At 43.2% G+C, this 23,244-nt stretch overlaps 1 protein-coding gene across 3 annotated transcripts in view; it reads right to left on the bottom strand.

Moving 5' to 3' along the window:
* PDGFD (platelet derived growth factor D) overlaps positions 1-13,904 on the bottom strand; it is a 181,186-nt gene extending 167,282 nt beyond the window's left edge. For 2 of the 3 annotated variants that reach the window (XM_050928201.1, XM_050928195.1), the window contains exon 1: positions 13,267-13,904. In XM_050928201.1, the coding sequence (XP_050784158.1) occupies positions 13,267-13,390 (124 nt within the window). In that variant the 5' untranslated portion in view covers positions 13,391-13,904. The remainder of the gene's footprint in view (positions 1-13,266) is intronic. The other variant, XM_050928186.1, reaches the window with a different exon arrangement.
* Between the last annotated feature and the right edge of the window lie 9,340 nt (positions 13,905-23,244).

Below are 23,244 nucleotides of genomic sequence, written 5' to 3'. Positions count from 1 at the left end.
TGTATGCAAGCTCACTTCTTTTCTAAGAGTGAGGCTTGGAGTAAAACAATAGGAGATGAATCTCCTGATTAATGGAACTCTGAAGAAACTTAAGGTAGCAACTGAGAAGGGGGATGTAATGTCATCTTGTCACAAGAGCACACCATGTATGGAAGGTCAGCCATAAGGAATCCCACCTCCCCTTCCCTCCTGGCTGAGGTGATGGCTATAATAAGATTTTGAGGGACAATTGAAAGAAGTAACATAGGTTCAGTGGAGGTGGGGAGGTGTTCCTCAGTGCATTAAGGACTAAGCTGGGGTCCCATGGTGAAGTAGGTTCTTTATCAGGAGTAAGAAAGCTTGAACTGTCTCTTTTATAATCCTCATGGTGGTCAGGTGAGCGAAGACTGGAAAACCTTCAATAATGGTTGTAATAGCAAATCAGTGAACTAAGATTGAGACCTGAACTCTGAGCTGAGAAACAATCTTGTGGATTTTAAAATCAGGTAATTCAGATTATGTGATAGGAAAGATTTGAGCAGAGGTACAGATCATTGGCTGTATCAACCCTGAAAAATCTTTCCACTTCTGTAACTAGGTTTTCTTAGTTAGGCAGTACTGTGTGTACCTCTGGAGAGTAGTCCTGTTCGATGCCAGCAAGCCATCTATTAGCCAGACCTTGAGGTGATGTGATGAGAGGCTGGGGTAGAAATCTGCTGTCAAGGAAAGGTGGAGAGGCAGCTGCAGAGACATGTGTATCATAACTGTTTTAGCTTTTTCAGGACTTTGAGCAGTAATGGCGTCAGGGAATAAGCATATAGCAATAAGAGAAGTTAAAGGATAAAAATGGCATTTCCCATCGAACAGAATCATCTGTACTACATGTTGGATGGTGTCACAGAGATTTAGCACCGATTGACTCCAAGTAAGGCATACCCCTTCAGAGTATCTCATTTGGTTCCCACCTGTGGTTGAGGCAGAAATGTGTCCACTACTGTGTTTTGCAGTTCTGGTAGATAAACAGCTCAGATCAGTATGCAGTGAGATATGTATGCATCAGTTCTAAAGTCTTATGGATTCTTGACATAAGGACCAGGATCTTACTCAGCCTTGTCAACTGAGATAATATATTGCTTTCTGTTGTTCAGCACTATTCTGACTGGGTGGCCCCAGCTATGGAGTAGAAAGTGATGGCAAGTGTGATGGAACACTCTGAGCTTTCATATGTTGATGTTAAAACTTCCCTCCTGCGGGATCTATTTGCCCTGATCTGTGAAGTCATAAAGTGAGCACCCTAAGCTGGCTGCGGAGACATCTATGGTTAATATCTCCGTGGAGGGAGGCTCTGAGACTGGGGGCTGGTCCACACTAGGGGGGGGAAATCGATCTTAGATACGCAACTTCAGCTACATGAATAACGTAGCTGAAGTCGAATATCTAAGATCGGATTACTCACCCATCCAGACGGCGCGGGATCGATGTTCGCGGCTCTCCATGTTGATTCCAGAACTCCGTTGGGGTTGATGGAGTTCCGGAATTGATATAAGCGCGCTCGGGGATCGATATATCGCGTCTAGATTAGACGCGATATATCGATCCCCGAGCAATCGATTTTAACCCGCTGATACGGCGGGTAGTCTGGACGTACCCTGGAACTCCTACACACATCTTTTCAGGATCTTTCCACCAACAGAGGGAGCTAAAGACCCTCTGAAGTGTGGACACCAACTTGGATGGACTATGTTTGTTGTGGTGGGAGGGGGAATGTGTAAACAGTTCTCAGCCAGGCTTGAAGACACCAGGAGCGTAGTCTTGCAAAGGGTGTGTTACAAATGTACAGGCTGTCATATGGCTCAAAAGTGGCAGGCAAGCCTTTTGTGTGGTTTGAGGGTTCATTTTTACTGTAGAAATGATGGCAAATCTGTCCATGGGAAAGTATACTTGGGTGGTAATGGACTCCAGCGTATCCCCGATGAAGTCTATTTGTTGTGTGGATATGAGTGTAGACTTTTCCACATTGAGGCAGAAGCCCAAGAAGTGGAACAGCCATAGGGCCTTGCTGCACTTTGAGAAATGAGCATCACTTCAAGGAGCCAATTGTTCAGGTAGTGGAAGTTCCGGTGACCACAATTAAAAAAGGAGGCTGATAAACTGGAGAGGGTTCTGAGAAGAACCAAAAGAATGATTAAAGGATTAGAAAACACGTCTTACAGAGCTAAGTACTCAAGGAGCTCAGTCTATTTAGCTTAACAAACAGAAATTTAATGGGTGGCTTGATTACAGTCTGTAAGTATCTCCATGGGGAACAAATATTTAATAATAGTTTCCTCCATCTAGCAGAGAAAAGTCTAACAATCCAATGGCTGGAGTTGAAGCCAAACAAATTCAGACTTGAAATAAGGCATAAAGTTTTCACAGTGAGGATAATTAACCATTGGAACAATTTACCAAGGGTTGTGGTGGATTCTTGACCACTGACAATTTTTAAATCAGCATTAGATGTTTTTCTAACAGATATAGGTATTATTCTGGGGAAATTTATGGTCTGTGTTATACAGAAGGTCTGGCTAGATGATCACAGTGGTCCCTTCTGGCCTTGGAATCTATGAATTTATGAATTTCTCTTTTTAACAAATTATCACAATTTTTGTTCATGATATGTTTTATAAAACTAATTTATAAATCAAAACCTACATTCTAGGACTAAACAATCAGACAGTTACCCTGTAAAGAGCCATTAACAAATTAAAGTTACCCATTATCTCTAAATTGTTAGAAGAAACAACTAAAATGACCATACCTGAAACAAATTAAAGATAAATTTATCTAATTCTGTCAGTTTCTTTACTTCATGCATCCAACAGCATTTTGTGTATAGTCTGTTTCATTGGTTACTGAAACTACTTTTAACTTAGTTTTTGAAACAAACTAGATTTCATGCTGATATCGTCCCTTTAATAATTCTGGCAATATCTAATCTTTACAGACATTTTAATTAAAATGCTTCTGTGGCTAAAATGTCTTCCAGATTTTTGTGGTTACAATCAGAATTTTGCCTGTAAGAAAAATAATTGGCTGGAAGATATCAAAAGAAATCCCTTTGTCTTCAATAAAGTGAATGCAGTGATTGGAAAGGCACCAGTCTGAGAAACCTGGAAATAGAAGACTTTGATTCTCAAAGTATTTATTACTTCTTTAGGGCCAGAGTGGTCTTCATAAGTCAATAATTACTGGCAGTTACAAAAAAATGGTGTTTAAATATAAAAACGAACTTTGGTATCCCCTACACCATAGTATAGTTAAAGTTAACATTCAGCAACAGTTAACAGTACCCACTACGGATATGGATGGAGTCACAGGAGTGCATATCAGAAACAGCATGGATAGCAGAAGCTCTCGTATAAAAACCCGGCTAATGCCTCTTTATAGATTCGAATGGATCACTTCTTAGTGGTTCTTTCATCATCCCAAATCAATCCTTGTCCAAACCTGATGAGATTATTCACTTCATATGGGCTAATGAACACCAGATAATAACACTCTTCGGCCACAATCAATTACAGAGTTGCCTAGATTTTGATATTCAGAGGCAGGCACCTGACTTTCCATTTCAATTGAGACCAACAGGATTTTTAAAGTGACATAAAAACCATCAGAGTAATAAGGAAAGGGGATAACATTGCAGCGTTCATAATAGTTTGTCCTTGAAAATAGCAATACTGAGCCCAGACTTTGTTTTAGGTCATAAACATATGCAGCCCGGTTAAAAAATGATAATGATCAGGAACAAAGAAAGGAAATGGGTTAACTCCCACCCCAGTGAAATGTAAGAAAAACAGAAGCAGCTGCTGTTGGGCTATGGAAGCACAGCCACTGCCATCAGAGGAAAACTGGATAGTTGCTTGGTGCTATTGTTCTGGTTTGGCCAACCAGCCAGTGGCAACTTTTTGAAAATAAAACGCTAGAAAGTTATGTTTTCCAAACAATAATTTATTCTTGATTTTAAACTACTCCACTGCAAAAGCACAGTAAACACGTATGACACGTTTCTCTCTTTCTCAGTTCATGAGAAACAAGGCAACACCTTTTACACAGCCAATATTCTGATCATCAGCTTTTTAAGTAATCTGAAAGGTAATTTACCTGACAAGACCTGCATTCAGAGTTCTATATTTCTCCTATGAGAGTTGTTGACATTTCAAAAACGTAATGTCAGGAGCTCCATTTGTTACACTAAAGCTTGTGTGGAAAATATTGACAGATCCTGATAGGTAGGTGAAAGGAAAAGCAATTGAAGTTCTTACAAACTCTCTTTAAGTATTTATTTAAAAGCCTATAAATCTAATCCAGTCTACCTAAGGCAACATGATGTGTTTCTTGCTGCCATCTTGAATTTATTTACACTATGAGATACAACCAGACTCCAGACACATGCAAAGGAACAGGCACCAGGATGGCAGCTTTCGCTGGTTTCTCTTGCCATTTTAATTCTACCCACCACCAAAAAGAAATCAACTTTTAGACAGACATCTAGAAACCAAGGGATTCATTTACTGTGCAAAACTGTATCAGGATATATGCTGAGATATGGCTCTTTTTCATACTTTACCCCCCCAATACAGCTCCGCCCCACCTCCACCAGCAACCCTTGTGCTCCTCTGAGCTGAGACCAGAGGGGTTTTTGTAACCTTGGGGGATAGTGGACTGCCACTCTACACATCACTTATTTCTATTAGAGAGGGTGACTTGATGGACACGGGGAGGGGGAAAGATACTCTTTGTCCTCTTCATCCCTCAGACTGCCTTTGGAGCAGTTCTCTGCCCTAATGGCCTTGGTTTTTCTCCAATCTTACAGCTACAGTTATCAGCTGGGAATGCAGCTGAAGCACTGTGCAGACATTTATAGTTTCTGCATAGCTGTCTGTCAGATCGCTGCAGTGACCTGACTCACCCCACTGTACAGCTGGCAAAACATCATTAACAAGGTTCTGGAAGATGGGAGATAGAGTTACAGAGCATCCCTGAGCAAGAGATGAGGTACTGCTGCTAGATAATAACTACTTGGCTGCTTGCAGGGCATATGGGTTCTACTCAATTTATTAACACTGTGTCATAGACAGAGATTCTGGACCAGTGCAAGAAAATGAGACAACTGCAGAAACTTTGTGCTCATTCATAGGTGCTGAATGCAGCAAGTTCTCCCTGGGTTTCTGTGATAAGCTTTTAAACCCTTTTTTCTGACATGCTTAGAAGACAGTGAAATCATTCCGAACAATGATCACCCCTACTGAGACGTCACGATTAAGCAGCTGTGTGAAAGATATCTGCTTCCACAGAGAGCGGCTACAAATCAAAAGGTATCATCATCTGCCCAATCAGCTGTGCTAACATAACTTATTTGTTGTTTGCCTACAACAGTTCCATAACAGGTGTGCCAGAGCAGGTAATTTTCAAGTGAATTTTTTATTGTAAACTTAAGGGCACAAATATCACACTATTCACAAATATCACACTATTCCCGCTATTCCTAATTATGAATATGTATTTACATCCTGACTACATAACTAATCAAGGTTCACAGTGGGGACCTGAATGGCTCCACATCTTAGTCTCAGTTTTATGGTAGGCCACATCAGATTAGAAAAAAACAAATGCAACTACTGGAAATTCAAGAACACTGGGAGAAACTTCCTGCCATTGATTCAGGAACAAAAGAATCACTCATAATCCACTCCATGTCTCTTTAAAATAAAAAGCAAACAGATGTGGACATATCAAAAACACAGGTTTCCTTAAGGTCTGGTCTGGAAACGTACTGTGCTCTAGCCTCCCTAGGGTCCTGTAAGATATCCTGTGGATGGCACACACTCAGATTGTCGTTGGAGGCAGAAGACCAACGGGGCACTTTGAACCCTCAATGTTCTCCATTTTTGCAAATATTTGCATTCTTTGTTCATGGCTATCAGTGCTAAACTGTGCAATCACTAATTAAATGTAACTGTAATTTGAATATTCTAACATTCACCTAGAGTCAGACCTTCCCAACCCACTCCACAGAACTCATCAACCTTTTCTTTTATTGTATGTTACTTTGAGACAGATCCTGCAAGGTCAAGGCTGTTGGTTTTTAAGCTTTTAATGGAGTTAGCATTTAATCAATAGTTTTGTACAGTTCAATCTCATAATGATTAGGGACAGCAGGGTTGAAATGCATTAGCAGAAGTCTATTCAGAACGCAAAGCGTGTCCTCCTGCGCTATCCCCAGCATGCAGGACTCTCTGCCCAGCTTAATGCACTGACACTAATAAAACTGTTTGATGTTGGCCCTTGCAATCAGGGCCGCCCAGAGGATTCAGGGGCCCTGGAGCAAAGCGGGGAAGCTGCGGCGCTTGTACTCACCCGGTGGCGGTTCGGGTCTTCGGCAGCATTTCGGCAGCGGGGGCCCTTCAGTCACTCCGAGTCTTCGGCAGCACTGAAGGGCCCCCGCCACCGAAATGCCAGCCAAAGACTCGGACCGCCGCCAGGCCAGTGCTCACGGGGCCCCTGCAGGGCCCGGGGCAAATTGCCCCACTTGCCCCCTCTCTGGGCGTCCCTGCTTGCAATGTGGGACAAAGATCAAAAATAAGGAATGAAACCAAATATTGAGCATTCAAATGCCATAGGAAGCTTGAACTCAGGCAGGATTAATTCTCCACCAAAATACTAGAGCCAAACCATGCTCCCAAAGAAAGCATATTCACTCTGTCACTGTAAACAGGACATTTCTCTCGCTTTATAAACAGGAGATTGATTCATAACAAAAAGCCATTCCAACATTTCAGCCCAAAGAGCTTCATCAGGAAAAGGCAAGAGTATCTGAGCAATGTCCCTTCCTTGGAAAATTCTGTCACAACACGGGGGGAAATAAAGCTCTTATTTACACTCTGATTGCTAGATTTTAAGTAGTCGGATCTTTGTGTGATGCAGTTTAACCGATCAATTTTAACTTGTCTCTATGCCAAAAATGTTACTTTAAAAAAAAAAACCCACCACATAAAGTGTGAGATTCCTGGCTTTACAGAGGTACAGCACAGAGCTAGAGCACCTCTGAAGTCCTACTTAAGATTTAAATGGTGTATAGGCTTCATGCGGGACCTTTGCTGAGAGTCTCACCTACAGCACAATGTACTCTACAGAAAAATATGCAGATAGGGGTGCATCCACGGAAGAATTTACATCTAAGTATTAGCAATTTCATTTGTTATGAATGGGAATTTTCTTGTACTCTGGTTTGCTACAGTTATGTATAATGCATTTTTGTATAGCTAATTCCACCATAAATATGAAAATTCAACAGCATGATGAATACTCTACTTCACCTTTCGTATAGTATTAGTGAAATTAAAATCCAATCCCTGAAGAGACTTTTTACTATATAAGTAATATGTATTTTTGCAGATTTGTTCCTTTTAGGTAAGGTTTTGTTTGGCCTGGTAAAAATGGGCCGGCAATACAATGTCCTGAATCTGTGTATTATTTCACTGCAAGATTACTTGTCTTGGACTCTCTTTTACTGTAAATTACTTCTTATTTAAAGAAATATTATAGTTTTTTCACAAAATAATGTTTTAAACATCAAAGTGCAGTCTCCATTTTAGCAACTTGCAACCTGGAAAGTTGTCAAGCAACTGCTTTAAAAACAAATGTTACTTTCAACTCCAATACCTTAAGTTCCAGTGCCAACAAGAGCATATAATCATGCAAACAGGATGACAACTGCTATGAGTAGTTCAAAATAAATATTTGTCATATAATTGACTTTTCAACTGGAGCTTTCAAAAATGTTATTAAAACTTTTTGCTGCTCTCTGAAAACACAGAACTGAAGTTTTGTTCTAACTTCAATACTATTTTTTGTAAATCACCATAACACTTACTCTAACTCTTCCCACTTCCCTCCTGCCTCATTTACATGCTATAGAATATAAAAATGCAGGCACTGATCCTGCAAACATTTATACACAGGCTCAATTTCAAACATGCAATTAGTTTCAGTGGACCAGATCCTCTGCTAGTGTATGTTTTCATAGATTCATTGTCATAGATCCATAGCAGAGCTGGCTCACTGGGTTCTTACATGCTGAAACGTAAGTACATGAATGCCTTTTCAGGATGAGAGCCATAATAATCCCCTATGATTTTCCCATTTCCGTCTCTTCACAAGTCACTTACAAAACACTCTCCCAGGGCAGGATTTGGGCCAAAAACGCCATCATTTTAGAATTTAAAAACAATGAAGTTCAATTTCTATGAACTTAAAAAAACAATGAACAGGTTTTCAAAGTCAGTTTTTAAGGTTATTACCAATAATACCATTCAATATGGTTCAACAGTTAGAAGTACTGTAATTCAGACATCATCTGGAAAGTCTCCAGTGGGAAATGTCTTCCCACTATGTGCTATAAATCTATTTGAGAAAACACATTTGCAGGCTCCTTTGAAGAACTCCATCATATTGATTGCTGCTGAGTCAGAGTTATGATTTCCCTGTAATTTCCCTTGTTCTTTAGTCCAAACAGTTAATTATGTAGGTAGAGACACCAGCAACTGACAGACAAGTTATACTTGAGTCCAATGTTTTATTATTATTACAAGTAATGGCTGGCTAGGGGGTGGGGCCTCAAGGGAAGAGGAGGAGAGGCAGGCCCTCATGGTGAGGGAGAGTTAAGGCCCACCTCAGCCTACCCCGCCCAGAAGAGGTTGGCACCATCCCTGAACCTCGGGCAGGCACAGAGCAGCGCTGCAGGGAAGCCAGGACAAATGCTGTTCTGGAGTCATTCAACTTGGGACCAGGACTTCAGCTCTGCATTTTGGGACTGTCTTCTCTTCCTCTCTGTCCCTCCCCTTTTCCCCCTCCTTCAGAATGGTTGGTCACCCTAAGTCCAAAGAAATAGAAACAATCTCGGAGCAAGCAACCTACAGTTGCTAGACATATACATTACAAAGTAAGAAATAGGTGTTAAGTATTATTATTTAGCACATTTCATCTTTAAATCCCTTTACAAAAAGCATACTACACCTGTGCTAGGTGGGTGGTAATATCTGTACACTACAGATGGGGAAATTGAAGCAGAGAAGGTAAGGGCCCAGTCCTGAAAACCCACCATATGTAAATCTCTATCTTCAATGGATTCTCTATGAAGAATCTACTAACATGTTAAATAAATATCACCAAGTGCATAATAATTACTGTAGGCAACCCCAAACTATTGTATTTTTTTAAATTAAATAAATAAACATGATTTTTGCTAAACTGGGCAGCTGAGTCATCAACAACTGTCCTTTCAAGAGGACAAAGAGTCACAAGGATGTAGACTTCAAATAGGTCATTTACATTCTTAACATCCTCAGCAGGAAGCACTGTCTGGTTTGGATTGATAGTCATTCAACTTCCAAAAATGTTAGGTGCTGCCCTTCATCTATTGGTTTTTGTCCAAATCCATCTCAGAATTAGCTAAATCCAATTTACACATATGCCAACTTCTTTCAGGCTAAAAGAAGACACTCTGGAATCTTTTGTTTCAGAGTAGCAGCCATGCTAGTCTGTATCCGCAAAAAGAACAAGAGTACTTGTGGCATCTTAGAGACTAACAAATCTATTTCAGTATGAGCTTTCGTGAGCTACAGCTCACTTCTTCAGATGCACAGAATCTTGCACTGTACCAAAGAGGTTTGCTTTGGTCAATACACTCAGTCTCCATATTATAACTATGCACTTTCCATATCACTAGTTCATTCTGCTTGAGGTCACTGACAACTATAATCCAAAGGATGTGTTTTGGGTTTGTTTGTTTGTTTTTAAATAAAAGCACAGGTTGACAGTGGTCTGGCAACCTACAATCTGGATTTTTTCACACATCAAAAGACCTGGATTCCTGTGTAGATATCTCAGTCTACAACATCAAAATCACAATGGTCTACCCTGGGCATTATATATTGCCTTAGGTTTTGTCTGCGTGGTGTATTTTGAAAACCAGCATTGCAACATTTTTAACACCAATGTAACCATGTGCTTCATAGTTATCACAGATGAAATTATTTGCAGAAAAAAATAAATGCTGCCCATCTTCAATTCAGCTGTGCAAGCCACCCATCAGTAATAGCACCACTTCAGACCAAAATAAGTTAAAAAATAAAACAGCACACGAATGTATTTGTAGTGACCTACAGCAACCTACAGACAGCCAGCATGCTTGTCAGCTAATTGCATCCATTTGGAATGCAACTCACGTCCTTTGGCTTCATAAACAGGCCTTAGTCAACAAGCTCAAGCAATGATTCTGTTGATAAACATTTGAGTACAATCTGACCTATTAGTCACTTGCCTGCTTTAGGGAGGCACACAGCTGCCCCACCAGCAGCAGCAGCACCAACATGCATTGTGCCTTGTGGAAGAACAGCACATCCTGGAGCTTCCCAGAATACAGCACTGCACAGTTGCAGTTACACTCTGTAAAAGACACAGCGTGAACTTCCCCTCTATGGACAACGCTACCGGCCATTCCCTTCTTACCACTACTTATGTAGCTAACACCTGCAGGAATACCAATGAGGAGCAGTCTGCAAATTGTGTCTGGCTTTTGTGTGTGTGCACAAGGTTGAGAGAAATTCCTTGTGCCCCCCTTTCTCTCTTCCCCCCCGCCCCTGCACCTGTTCAGGGCTGGCCAGTAGGGTACAATGGTAAACATGCAATTTCATATACATTCAGTGCTTTCAAAAAAGAGTCCACTCCACTGTCACTGAAGTCAATGAATAGACTCATTGACTTCAATGGAGCCAGCCTTAAAGGTACCAAGCTTAATCGTCAAGTCAAGTTATCCAAATTGACAGGAAAGCAATTTCCTAATCATTTTACACATATTATTTTTTTCCCCTTGGAAATTCCCAAGATGAGAAACAGTGGCAGTGCCAACCTATACAAGTTTTTTCCAATTGGGTAAAAATGATCTATTCTCAAGCTGATCATAAGCATAGGAGAAAACTAGCTTTATACCATCAGTCACTGAACTCCACCTATTGTCCATGTGAAAAGAGAATTATTTTAAGAGGTTTTAGGTAAATGATTTCAGGGAGTTCCCCTGAAGATGCTGTCTCGGGTCTGAGTTGGATAAGTGAGCTGCCTTCTTAGCACGGTTCAGTGCTAGTTGGCCATTCTATACTTTTTAAGATGAGAAATGAGCAGACAAAAAGAATATGAAGCTTAATAAAATGTTCAACAGTGAAATCATTGGGTGTGTGTCTTTATTATAAACACATCTTTTTTAATAAAAGGACATGTGAATGAGTGCATTAGATTTCAGGGATAGAAATAGTTTCAGCTATATGTTTTTTCCTCCTCCAGGACCCATTTTCCTAGCTCTACAGAAGAGGCCTAAACTAAATATTTCCCAAAATTAACTAAAACTTCACTTCACTTCAAGACACAACAAAAAATAAAAACTAACATATAAAAAAGCATGATTTTGGACAAATTAGAAAATGAATATTAAAGATTGGCCTATAAAGAATTCAGCCAACTGAAAGAGGTTGTCATCTTAACTTCTGTTCACTTTTTTTTTTTTTTTAATAAAGAACTGTCTATCTGCATGCTTGGATTTTTATCAGCAAGAAGCTGGAATGGAATGTTTAAAAGCAGAACTTCATACTCAAAACTACATTAGCGGCAACAATCCAAAAGACTGTGGCATCCCAGTCAAGAAACTAACTAACTTTCCCAAACCAGGAGATTTTGCCATTATTATATTTTATTATGAACAAACAGGAGTTCACTAAATTCCCTTCAGTGGCGCACTCCTATGAACATTCATCACTAGATGACTCGAGTCACATGAGCACATTCAGAAGTTGGCTGCTGCTTTTCTTGATAGATCAACCAGATCACTTTAGGATCCAGAAGGTGGTACAGGAAGTTAGACAAGTGTCTCACTATGATACTGCGGACATATAGGGCGGGGCACATCTTCCAAGAGTTGTAAAGAACAGACTTCTGGAAAAGGCTGCTGCCACCATTCCCTGTTTGCACAAGTGGCCTCTAGAAAAAGAATGGGTAATGAGTGCCTGGGGCTGGAGACACATTAAAAAAGCAGCTAATTTGAAGGAATCCATTACAACAGGTGGGGGAAGTGGGAGGGGGAGACTACATAAGAAATGTCCCACAATGGGACACTTGATACAGCCCCACCTGTTCCCAAAACCTTTTAGGATGCTACTGCCTTAAGGGATTCCAGCAGCAAATAGCAGCTGTGGAGAGGTGTGCCACAGCTGTCTGCAACTGGAAACCCCTGAAGCAGGAGCAATAGCACTATTTGTATTCACGGTTTGGGTTTCATTCCCTGCTTGTTGCATTCTCACTCCCTTATCTTCCTTGTCCCACTCTTAAAGGAAAAAGTCACAGACATACACAACTTGAGTGTGGGAATCTCATAGGATTGTCTCTTAAAACAGGAGCCACTAGTGCAGCCTCATGGTTCAAAAATAAACAAACCATCCAACAAGAAAATCTTAACATCAAACTATCCAAGTTTCTCATCAAAGTGTTTATAAAAATCAGACCTCCCCAAGGCATGGGTTTTGAAGAAGCGCCAGTCAGCTTTAGGTATCTTATTGTCACTGAATCAGCTACTGCCATTGGCACAAAAAGAAGCAAAAGCTCAGACTATGATTATTGTCTGTCTTCAGCAGCACCCAATATACGTTGGGTGCTGTAAGCAGCAAAGAAGAGTTTGCCCTGCCCCTGAGAGTTTACAATCTAGAGACAAGTCAGAGAGTGCAACATACAAAACTAACAGTGCAGGTTCCGTGAGCCAGTGAGCCCTTGGAAAGCCTCCTGAAGTTACAATGAGAAGTTTGCAGCGGTTCTTTTCTTTCCCTCGGTTGTGCCTGGGCGTCCCGGGACACGAGGAATTGCAGGTGGTTACAAAATAATGCTGCAGTGGGAGCACCCCGCCCAAACAGCATGGGGGAGAAGGGGAAGAGCAGATGGGACAACTCTCATCTCTTAGTCCAGCACCTCCACCTGGAGAGATGCTAGTTCTCTCTACCTAGCCAAGCTATGCATAGGGTTAGGCTCAGTAGTACATTAACCCCTAGGAAGCTATCTAGTGCAATGCACTAGGTACAGCGTACAGAGACGAGGATTCCCAATAGGTGCCCGCCTCAAAGCGAATGGGGCAGGGGGGGTGTAAGTTTCGCCACTGGGTTTGCATTAGTCCTGTAAATACTCGTGATAAGAAACAAGAGAGCCACTTACCATCTCGCCTGAGGTTAGAGGATCGCAAGGCTTTTATAGATCCGCTCTGGGCAGTGGTGCCCTGACGGCTGCAAAAGTTTGCACAGACTACAACGTAGAGAAGGAGGCGGACGGACAGTTGCATTGGGATCGGCTGGGAGGGGGACCGTATCTGCCCAAAGAAACCCGGCTCCCTCCTCCAAGGAAGCCCCCCTCGCCTCTTTTCCCCTATGCGGTGAGGAGGTGGTTTGGATGCTGAGTCAAAAGCCCCTGAGCTACTCTCCGAGCTGCCCCCAAACTTCCTTCATTGCTGAACTTTCTGCTGGGGATCGCTGCCTTCCGAGCTCGGCAGGTGATAGGGCAGGGGAAGGACAGGGCGAGCCCACCCCCCGCCGGCAGCAGCAGCGGCTGGCGAAGTGCCCCTAAGTCGGCAGGAGATCACAAGGTGCCGCTGCCGCAGCTGGGCTCCGAGCAGGCAGGCTGGGCTGAGCCAAGCCCGGAGACACACACTGACCCCGGCGCCGGGGCTGCCTGTTCCGGCTGAAGTTGCTGCTCAGCGGTGGCTGGTGCCCACAGGCTCGGCGGCAGCCCCCAGTGCAGCGCTGCAGGCGCGGGCAGCGCACAGCATGTCTGGAGGGAGCGGGCTCCTGCCGTGTCATTCGGGAGGCAGAACACGGCGGCGGCTCCTCCGGGGGGAGGAAGGAGGCGGCTCTGGCCTTGGGGGCAGGGAAGGGGGCGGGCGTGGCAGTGACCGGGGAAAGGCAGCGTGGCGGGCCAGGCCGGGGGGTGGAGAGGTGGGGCCAGCTGTGGCCGGGGAAGGAAGGCGGCGCTGGCCAGGGGGCGCCTGAGGGGATCAGGGTGGCGGCTCCAGCCCGCTGGTGCCTGCGGCTCGCTGGGCCGTCGTCTGGCGGCCACGCTGCCCCCGCCCGCTCTCGTGGGCATGGGGCAGGGTACGAAGCCCCCCCAGCGTCCCTGGTGGCCCCAGAGCGCCCCTCACACTGTGCCGGGGTGAGGGGTCAGCGCTAGGCAGCCACCCTCTGAGTGCCCATGGCAGCCTGCCTGAGGTGGAGCAGGGTTGGGAAGGTAGATTGTAGCCCCTCTGCCACTGCACCTGCCATGACAAGGGCAGGGTCCTGATTGTAAGGGATTCTCCTCCGCTTCTTTTGTATCGAGACCCCTACCTAGTAATCTAGCAACCTGTAATCACTTGGCATGGCCAATCTGCACCTACGTGCAAGCACAGAGGTCTAAACAAATGAACTTAGGGGAAGGGAGTGGAGAAAAGGGAAAGACCAGTTTGAACTGGGACAAATATTTACAATTTAAACACCTTTCACCACCGTTTACCTCAGGGTGCATAAGTCACAGTCCCAAATATTTGGACTCTGAATGGCTGATGCACTTTTGCCTCCCATCCTCCCACTCTCAGTTTGTGGGTTCCCAACTTTCTCACTCGCAGCTTGTGGTTCCAGGAAAATCCGGGTTCCTGTTTCCAGAATGGAAGGTCTGGGGCTGTACCACCTATCCTCCTACAGTGATTTTGACAGTGAAGCCTCGCCTGAGTTGCTAGGCTGACATAGACGGTTGCTGTGAAATCCTCTGCTGCTCACCTGCTGGAAGCTATATCCTGTGGGTGAATCTACCTTCCTCTTTGCTTTGGGTGTTATGGCTGGACCCAACTTCTGCAATGCTCTACCTGTTGCTCAGGTGACTGGAACTACTGCTGGTCTTTGACCTTTGGTTGCCACTGGCTAGACAACTAATCTCTGGTGTGGTCTAGCCACATAAAGCACTTAGAGCTTTTTACTCAGCTCACGCTGATAGAAGACAATCAATAGTCTTATAAACCCCTCAGAGTCCCTTCTACCCAAAGCACTTTTACCAGCACCAAGCCCCTTAGCTCTGTTCAGGACCTTTTACCCCACCTTGGCAAACATCACTTTTAATCAGGTGACCCCATACCCAGTCATTGCCCAGGCTTTGCCCAGGTGTATTCCCAACCAGGTATGCTCAAAATTAAGTGACCCAAATACAAAACTTAATCAAATTTTCTCCCAATGTCCACAAACTACCAGCAGTTGACATTTAAATAAGGTAGTGCCTCACTCAGTCAACTCCCCTTGGTCTCTAGCAAATGACATTAGAGAGCTCACTCAGTTACCTCTATTCTCTCATAGGCTTCAGGCCATAGAGTTTACAAGATGGTAAGTCAAGAACTCAAGCAATAAAAATACAGAGATAAAGCTGAAAACTTCTTAAACTCCACCCCCAGATGCTTATACCTTGAAACAGCTCTTTGTTTACATCATCGTCATCATCAAACATTTGTCAATTAACACATATTATAAAACGAGATTATCTTATGCAGTCAGTTACGGTACAATACATACAATAGAATGTTCAGAATTGACTTGCCTTTTAAGTCATGCACAAACCAAGACAAGGGTGTAACAAGTCAATTCTTTTCAAGAATACGTAAAATAAATACTTAAAATCAGCCAGGAGTGTGGGTTTTTTGAGATCAGCTTTAAAACAGAGCACTTGAAAATGCTGTCTAGGGTTTTAGCTTTAAAATTATCTCATTTGTAGCTTTCAGATGCCCCAGAGTTGACGATGCTACTTTGTGCTGTAATTACTTGTATTACTGTAATGCCTGAAGGCTGTCTTGTACAAACACACAGTAAGATATAGCCACCACCAAAAGTGCTTACAAATAGATAAGGCAGACAGAGGATGTGAAGGCAAACAGAGACACAGAGAGATGAAGTGACATGCCCAAAGTCACACAGCAGATCAGTAGCATATTTGGGAATAGAGCCAGGTCTCCTGTCTCCCACTGCTGTTTCCTGTCCACTAGACCAGAGGTGGGCAAATTACGGCCCGCAGGCCACATCCAGCCCACAGGACTGTCCTGCCCGGCCCCCAAGCTCCTGGCCCGGGAGGCTAGTCCCCGGCCCCTCCCTTGCTGTCCCCTTTCCCCCGCAGCCTCAGCTCACTTGCTCTGCCGCCGGCGCAATGCTCTGGGCAGCAGGACTGTGAGTTTCTGGGGCAGTGCAGCTGCAGAGCCGGGCACCATGCGGCCACCGCCACCCTCTGGTGCTCCAGGCAGCACAGTAAGGGGACAGGGAGCAGGGGGAGTTGGATAGAGGGCAGGGGAGTTTGGGGTGGTGGTCAGGGGCTGGGGATGTGGATAGGGGTCGGGGCAGTCGGGGGGGACAGATGGTTGAATGGGAGCAGGGGTCCCGGGGGAGCCGTCAGAAAGGAGGGGGAGGGTTGGCTGGGGTGGCAGGGGGCAGGGGACCCGGGGAGGGGCTGTCAGGAATGAGAGGAGTGGTTGGATGGGGCGGCGGGGGTCTGGTGGCGGTCAGTGGACAGGGAGCGGGGGTGTGTGGATGGGGCAGGGGTTCCAGGGGGCTGTCAGAGAATGGGGGGGTTGGATGGGGCAGGAGGCTGGGGGGGGAGATAGGAGGTGGGGGCCAGGCCATGACCCCCTCCCCTAACTGACCCTCCATACAATTTACTAAACCCGATCTGGCCCTCAGGCCAAAAAGTTTGCCCACCCGTGCACTAGACCATACTGCAGAGTGGAGTTCACCATTCCAAACACACCACCACATTGTTATACATCAGTTAACAAACTGGCACTAGTTAAATACTTCCCCTTTAAGCAGAATTTATGCTAATAGTGTGCTAATAATCTTTCACTATCTAGTTAAATCAGTTTTGCCGGGGACAACCCAACAAGGCAGCCATATTGATTGAGTATGTTCTCTTTAAGTAGAGTGTACAATAAAAATATTTTTCATTTATCTAGCTCCTTCATACTGAAGCACTTTCTAAATTAAATGCTGAACAGCGTTGGCCTCTGGACTGAAGGGTAAGAGCCAAACAGCATATTGCACAAGAGTGAGAAAGAGAGTAATTTTACACAAATCAAGCCCCATGTTTGCTTATAAAAATCACGGCAGACATTTTAATGACCACAAAGAGAAGGTCACAAGATTCTTTATTCGGAATTTAATGTATTTACCTTCATGATGAAGGACTGAGCCAACCCTTTCTAGAGTTGAGCCTCTGGCTCCATGAAGAAATTAAATATTTCAAACCTGGTATGCCTCAAAATCGGCCCCTCCAGCAGAATCTTAAAGCTCCATTGCTAATGCACACACCTTCTCTATCATTTTTTAAAAATCATATCTGCTGCAAATGCTTCTGACAAAAATGTCTCATCTCTTCTTCTTATCTCATCTTTTATTATACACACACACACACACACACACACACACAAAAAAAAAACTATGTTAAAAACACATTAAAGTTGCAAAGTCCAGCATTCAAAAGTTAGGAGATGTTAGCATTAAGGTTGCTGGCACAACCTTACTTCAGCCCCCTTGTGTATATGCATTTTGATACAGTTTTTAGTTACATGATCACATACTATATTTTCACAGGACCCCTGCCTCATTCAGTGCAGAGGATGGACAATCCTCACTGAATGAGCAGCTATTGCATATTTTGTTTTATCCTCATTTTTCAATATGTTGTTCCTGGCCCTATTTACTGCACACTATTCAAACCCTGCTCTCAAGACAGAGTTATTCATTTCCTCATGAGATTTTGTAGATGGTTACGCACACCATGCATTGACCATTGTGTGCTCCAGGATGTGAGGGCAGCCTTGTCCCTGCTTCTCTTCCTTCTCTCAAGTGGGTCCCTGCCATTATGTCCCTGTACCGTGAGCCCCCTAGCTACCTCCAACGCACCACCTAAGTCAACTGCCCTGTTCCAAGTCCAGCCAGTCCATCTCTGAACCGCACCTCATCACATTTGTTCTCCATACCATCCACTTCCTCTCCCTCATGTCCTGCCTCAATACTTAGTGGTGGGACCTCTTGCCACCTCTTGAGGGTGGCAAACCCAAGTGGGCCAGCCTATACCCCAACCAGGCCCCACAGCCTGCCAAGGATATCAGTTGGCAGCTGCTCCACAGAGCCTTGAGCATGGATGTGTTCACAGAGTTTCCTGACCCTTGTCCATTCTGCAGTAAAAGGGAAATCCTGATGCACACTCACCTATAGTGCACCAGGCTGCAGCCCTTTTCAGTTCCTCCAAAACCTCTTATTGAGGTTCTGGAGGCCCTTTTCTCCTCAGTTGTTCATTTTTGCACACCCCATTGGTGGCTCTACCAAGTGTGAAGACCTCCTCATCAACCACCTCCTGGCGCTGGCCAAGATGGGGAGATACTCTGTGATTGTGGGACCTATTTCCTGTCCCTTGTTGCCTCACATCTCCAAGCAGAGTTCCTCTGGACAGCGTTCACAGGCACCTTGGACTCATTCACAGAGGTCTGATGTTCTCTGCTTGGTGCTCCCATCTGATACCAATTCTGACCCTTTGACCTTCACTTTCATCCCTGTTTTCACATTTGTTGTCCCGAATAGTTGGTTTCTGGGCCTTGTGGTCCCTCCCCTTGACTGAGGTGCCAGGCCTTTAGTCTTAGGTGTCCCTAAGCCCACCCCTTCCCACAACTAATATAGGCTTTGCACTGAATGAAGCAGGGGTCATGTGGAAAAACTAGCATGTAATCATGTAATTAAAGATGGTCTCACAATGCATAAAGACAAGAGGATAAATTAAAGTTGCATAGGAAACTTTAATTATGGCACTTCCAAAATTCTCAGTGCTTGAGTTTGCAACCTTAATAATGTTCTTTTAATATAGTCGCTCTGTTGGAATGGCATATGCACAGTCTGGTCTATTCTAGGAGCTGTGAGAGGCTCATGGATGCTCAGAGATGATGGACACTTTGGAGATATAACATTTAAAGTCAAAGAAGTTTCACTGAGCTGGTGCTAACTGTGATTTTTCAAAGGCTCATAACTTGGCCAGATTTGGGGAGATTTTCAAAGGGATGGCAAAGGACACATCCCTGACACAAAGGTTACCCCCCTGCCAAATTTCAAGTCCCTGTTCCAAGACAGAAGAGTTCTAGAGCTGTACAAAAAAAAAGTCTCAAGGATTTTTGAATATGACCAAAAAAATGTATTTTCCCTAGCCTCATTCTTGCAGATGTTTTGGCTGAAATTATAAATAAATAAAAAAACAACCACCTGAGCCAGACACCCAGCATAGAAAATTCCAGCCCAAGTGGTTTGGCAAAGTTATAAAAAACTACAAACAGGGTAATATAACAGGAAGTGTCAAAACAGTCTTAACAATAGGTGATTCTACCAGCCAGGCCTATAACAACTCTCAACCAGTCCAGGTTCTCTGGGAGGGATTAGAGCTCATACACAGTCTTCTGTGGTCCTGTATACTTCTCACCCAAGCCTTAGTTCTCTTCTCCTTAAGTGCATAGTATGTACATTACATTTTCAAAGCATTTTACAAAAATGGATTAATCCTCACAGCCTCATGCCTATGTGCTAGGTAAGTGTTTGTTAATGTCCCATTTTACAGATAGGGACATGCAGGATAAAGGCCCATGGTCACAAAGCACATCAGTATCAGTAACTGAACTAAAACCCAATCCAATTCTAATCCATTAGACCATAGGTCCTGTCAAAGTTGATTAATTTCTCTCAGTCTTAGATTTCCCTGCACAATTCCATATCACATGTACCACAATAACCTTGCTGTCTAAGGTCATGAACCACTGAGAGGAGAGGAACTGGATTTATACACACCTAGTGCTTTGTACTATTTGTGCAATAGATTACCTGCAGTATGTAATTTTTTAAAACAAACTGTACGTGGAAAATGTGGCATCTTGCTTGATGTTGCTGCCATATGACCCCCTTTCTTCTCCACTCAAAATCCCTCCCTCACAGCTGGCCCAGTGAGCATGCTCATTTATAGCTCTGCAGGTCTGGCAATGGGCCTAAATGTTTGTTGTGATGTCTTTCCCATAGCCTTTCCCAAGTTGACAAATGAGAAGGCCAGTAAATTGCAATTGCAAGCTTCATACTAAGCAGGAGAACCATGGGCTGGGTATTCCTGTAAGAAGATAAATAAACCAGTATTATTATCCTCATTTTACAGATGGAAAAATTGAGAAACAAAGATTAAGGACTCAATTCTCAGAGCCTGGACACAGCAGAGAGGGGGAGGACTGACAGGGAGTGATCATGGCTTACTGAGTCTCAGCATGTGTTAAAATTGCAGGGGGCATCCTTAAACTTACCATGCTGGCCAAGATCCCATCATAGATCAACCATAGCAGGTTACTGAGGAAAGTTTATGTCACTGGAAGTTTCTAAGTACAGGTTGGACAAACACCTATCTGGGATGATCTAGGTGTATTTAATCTGCCTTAGTAGAGGGGGATGGATCAGATCACCTCTTGAGGTCCCTTCCAGACCCTACTATTCTATGCTTTTATAGCAGAGCCTTGCTCAGCCACCCTACACATCTCCCTCATCCCCCATGACACACCTAGACCTGCCCCTTCCCCACTCCTTACGTTGGGCAATGCAGCTTCAGTGGAGGAAGCAGCAGAGTCAGGCACCAAAGCTGGTGTAGGATGCAGGAGAGCCATCTCCTCCTGCTTTATACCAGTGGCAATTCCCTTTACACAGGAGGAATTTAGCAGAGGCAAACTGTGGCCATTTTAAGTTCCTTTTGCACTGCGCAAGTAGCACGAGTAGGTCTGACTTGTCTAGGTAGGGCACTAGGGTCTAGTGCATTAGGAATGATCAGTCATGGGATAAGAGGGAAGTTCCTCTCATGGATCAATACCAGTTTAAAAGATAGGAAAGGGAAGAAATAAACTGGGATCAGATTGAGTTTATATTTTCAGTGGAAGAAGTTATGGCTTAAATGTGTGGGATACATTCCTTTAAGTTAATTATTCACAATCAGATAAACTGTAGATTATTTTAACAGGAGTCCCTTTGCTCTACTGCCCTTCTGCTGACCTGGATAGTCCCAGCATGACCACTGGCCACTCATTATTTCCCATATATGTATAATTCATTATTAATGTATGTTGGACTACTGCATTTATAGGCTACTTCAGCCTTAGTTTTAAGATACCCCATGTGATCATTTCCTATTCCAAGAATGTGAAGCAGCAACTTGCTGATTTTACTCCAAAACACTTTTATTTATTTAAATAGTGACAGAAGTGTCACTGGGATTAGTAATGAGCAGAATGGATTCATGGACACACAGGTCTTTCTGCGGTTTTTGGTTAGTCTCCAGTATGCGCTAGTCATTAAAAAATGCAAATCCAGATGTTAGATATGCATGGTTTGGTAAGAATATATCACAGCTCAAGTCGGTTATTCTCTTGGGGAATTACACCATTTTGTAGGTTTTCACGAATAGGTTCATAATCCTCAAGTGGCAGTCTATTTGAGTTGCAGATCCAGATGTTTTCAATAAGTACCATGCCCTCTGAGTTACTTTCTTAGACACAAAATCTATAAATGGCAATTTGAGAACCTGTATATTTTGCATAACAGTGTCAAACACAATTTATCAGGCTGCATTGCACTTGCCTTTTTGATCAACTCCAAATTCAAATGTTCTTATTTTTTTCATTTCCTTAGTTAACATTTCCCTTCATTTCCATTTTGCTGCTCTTAAGCGGTGTTATCTACATTTTAGGTTTCAGAAGATAAGTATATTGCCTTTGCTGCAGTAATCTCCTTTAATTGATTTGGGATGTCTGCCAGTCTCTTCTAGAATTCTGTGCTGATATCTTTATATGACTGGCTTTCATCCAACTACTGTCATCCTTTGAATTCTCCTTATTCCTTTGCTCTTTTAGTGCTGAGAGATGGCATTCTTAGCCTTTGAATGTTGCCCCTTCATCCCTCAAGTTTGTGCTGTAAACTGCTAGGACAAGCCTTTCAAATATTCAGATATCAATATTCAGCCTTTCTAATGTTTTCTTTCACTCTTTTCAGTTGAGATAGCTGTCACATTGCATTCATCTACTTAAGCTGAAATTTCATATATTTTACTCCCAGTTAGTACTTCAGTGAACTTTCTGCCATCTAAGACTTTATTCTAATGTCTTCAATGTTCTTTGCATTTTACTTTATATATTTTCTTCTGTTTGATTCATAAAAGAAAAGAATGTGATTTGCAATTGAAACATTGCACTCTCATTATGTTTCCATCCAAGAAAAAGAAGCTTTCTGATTGCTGTAAAATGTGCTGTAACAAAGATGGTTTATAATGGGGGTTTAATGTAGTTGCATTGTAGTTGGCTTTATACTAGACAGAGTTACATTTTTATCTCATTATAAGGCTCTTAATGTATCTCACTCCTTTTTAGTTTACAGGACAAAAGCTGCCCCTAGGCAACAGAAAATCCCTGAGTTGCCGCTTTACTTGATTGTATGTACAAGGTCCAGCTCTCTCTTCATCTGTCACCTCTTGCAAGATGATTACTTCTAGAAAGAATCCATGTGAATTGGAAAAATAATTGTTCTTTGCTACCCTGGTCTACAACATCAACAATGATCTACTGAAAAAGAAGTATAGAATTCCATTACAATCACTTACCAAGACAAAGTCAGATATATTTAATTTCCTGTGTTTTTCCTGTCAATGCTTCCATTGACTTCAGTAAGCTTTATCAGGCCATTAGGCTGATTCGGACATCTATCCATATGCAGCACAACACTTAGCCATTGCTTAAAGTTGGGCACATACTTAACTTGAAGTCAATGAGACTTAACCACAGGCTTAGAGTTAGGCACATGTTTAAATGCAGTGCTGAATCAGTGGAGACTTTAGCTAGCAAACAGGGGACTGCAAACAGGAAAATTTGAGAGGAGGAGAAGGAGATGACCCTGCTGAATGAACAAGGTGCGAATACTAATTTTGGGGTGAGTGAATTTGTTTGACTCTTTGGTTTTTGGCTGTTCGTGTTTTTCTCTCTCTTTCAGGTTATTTAAAGTGTCAGGGTCAGTTGGGATTGAGTGTTTGGGGACTGAGCCTTTGTTCCCTGGATCACTATCATTAGTAAAGCTGCATCACCAGTGC

The sequence above is a fragment of the Gopherus flavomarginatus genome, chromosome 1 (assembly GCF_025201925.1).
Source record: "Gopherus flavomarginatus isolate rGopFla2 chromosome 1, rGopFla2.mat.asm, whole genome shotgun sequence".
Taxonomy (NCBI): Eukaryota; Metazoa; Chordata; order Testudines; family Testudinidae; genus Gopherus; species Gopherus flavomarginatus.
The sequence above is the reverse complement of the archived record's forward strand: the minus strand, read 5'-3'. Positions and strand labels throughout refer to the sequence as shown.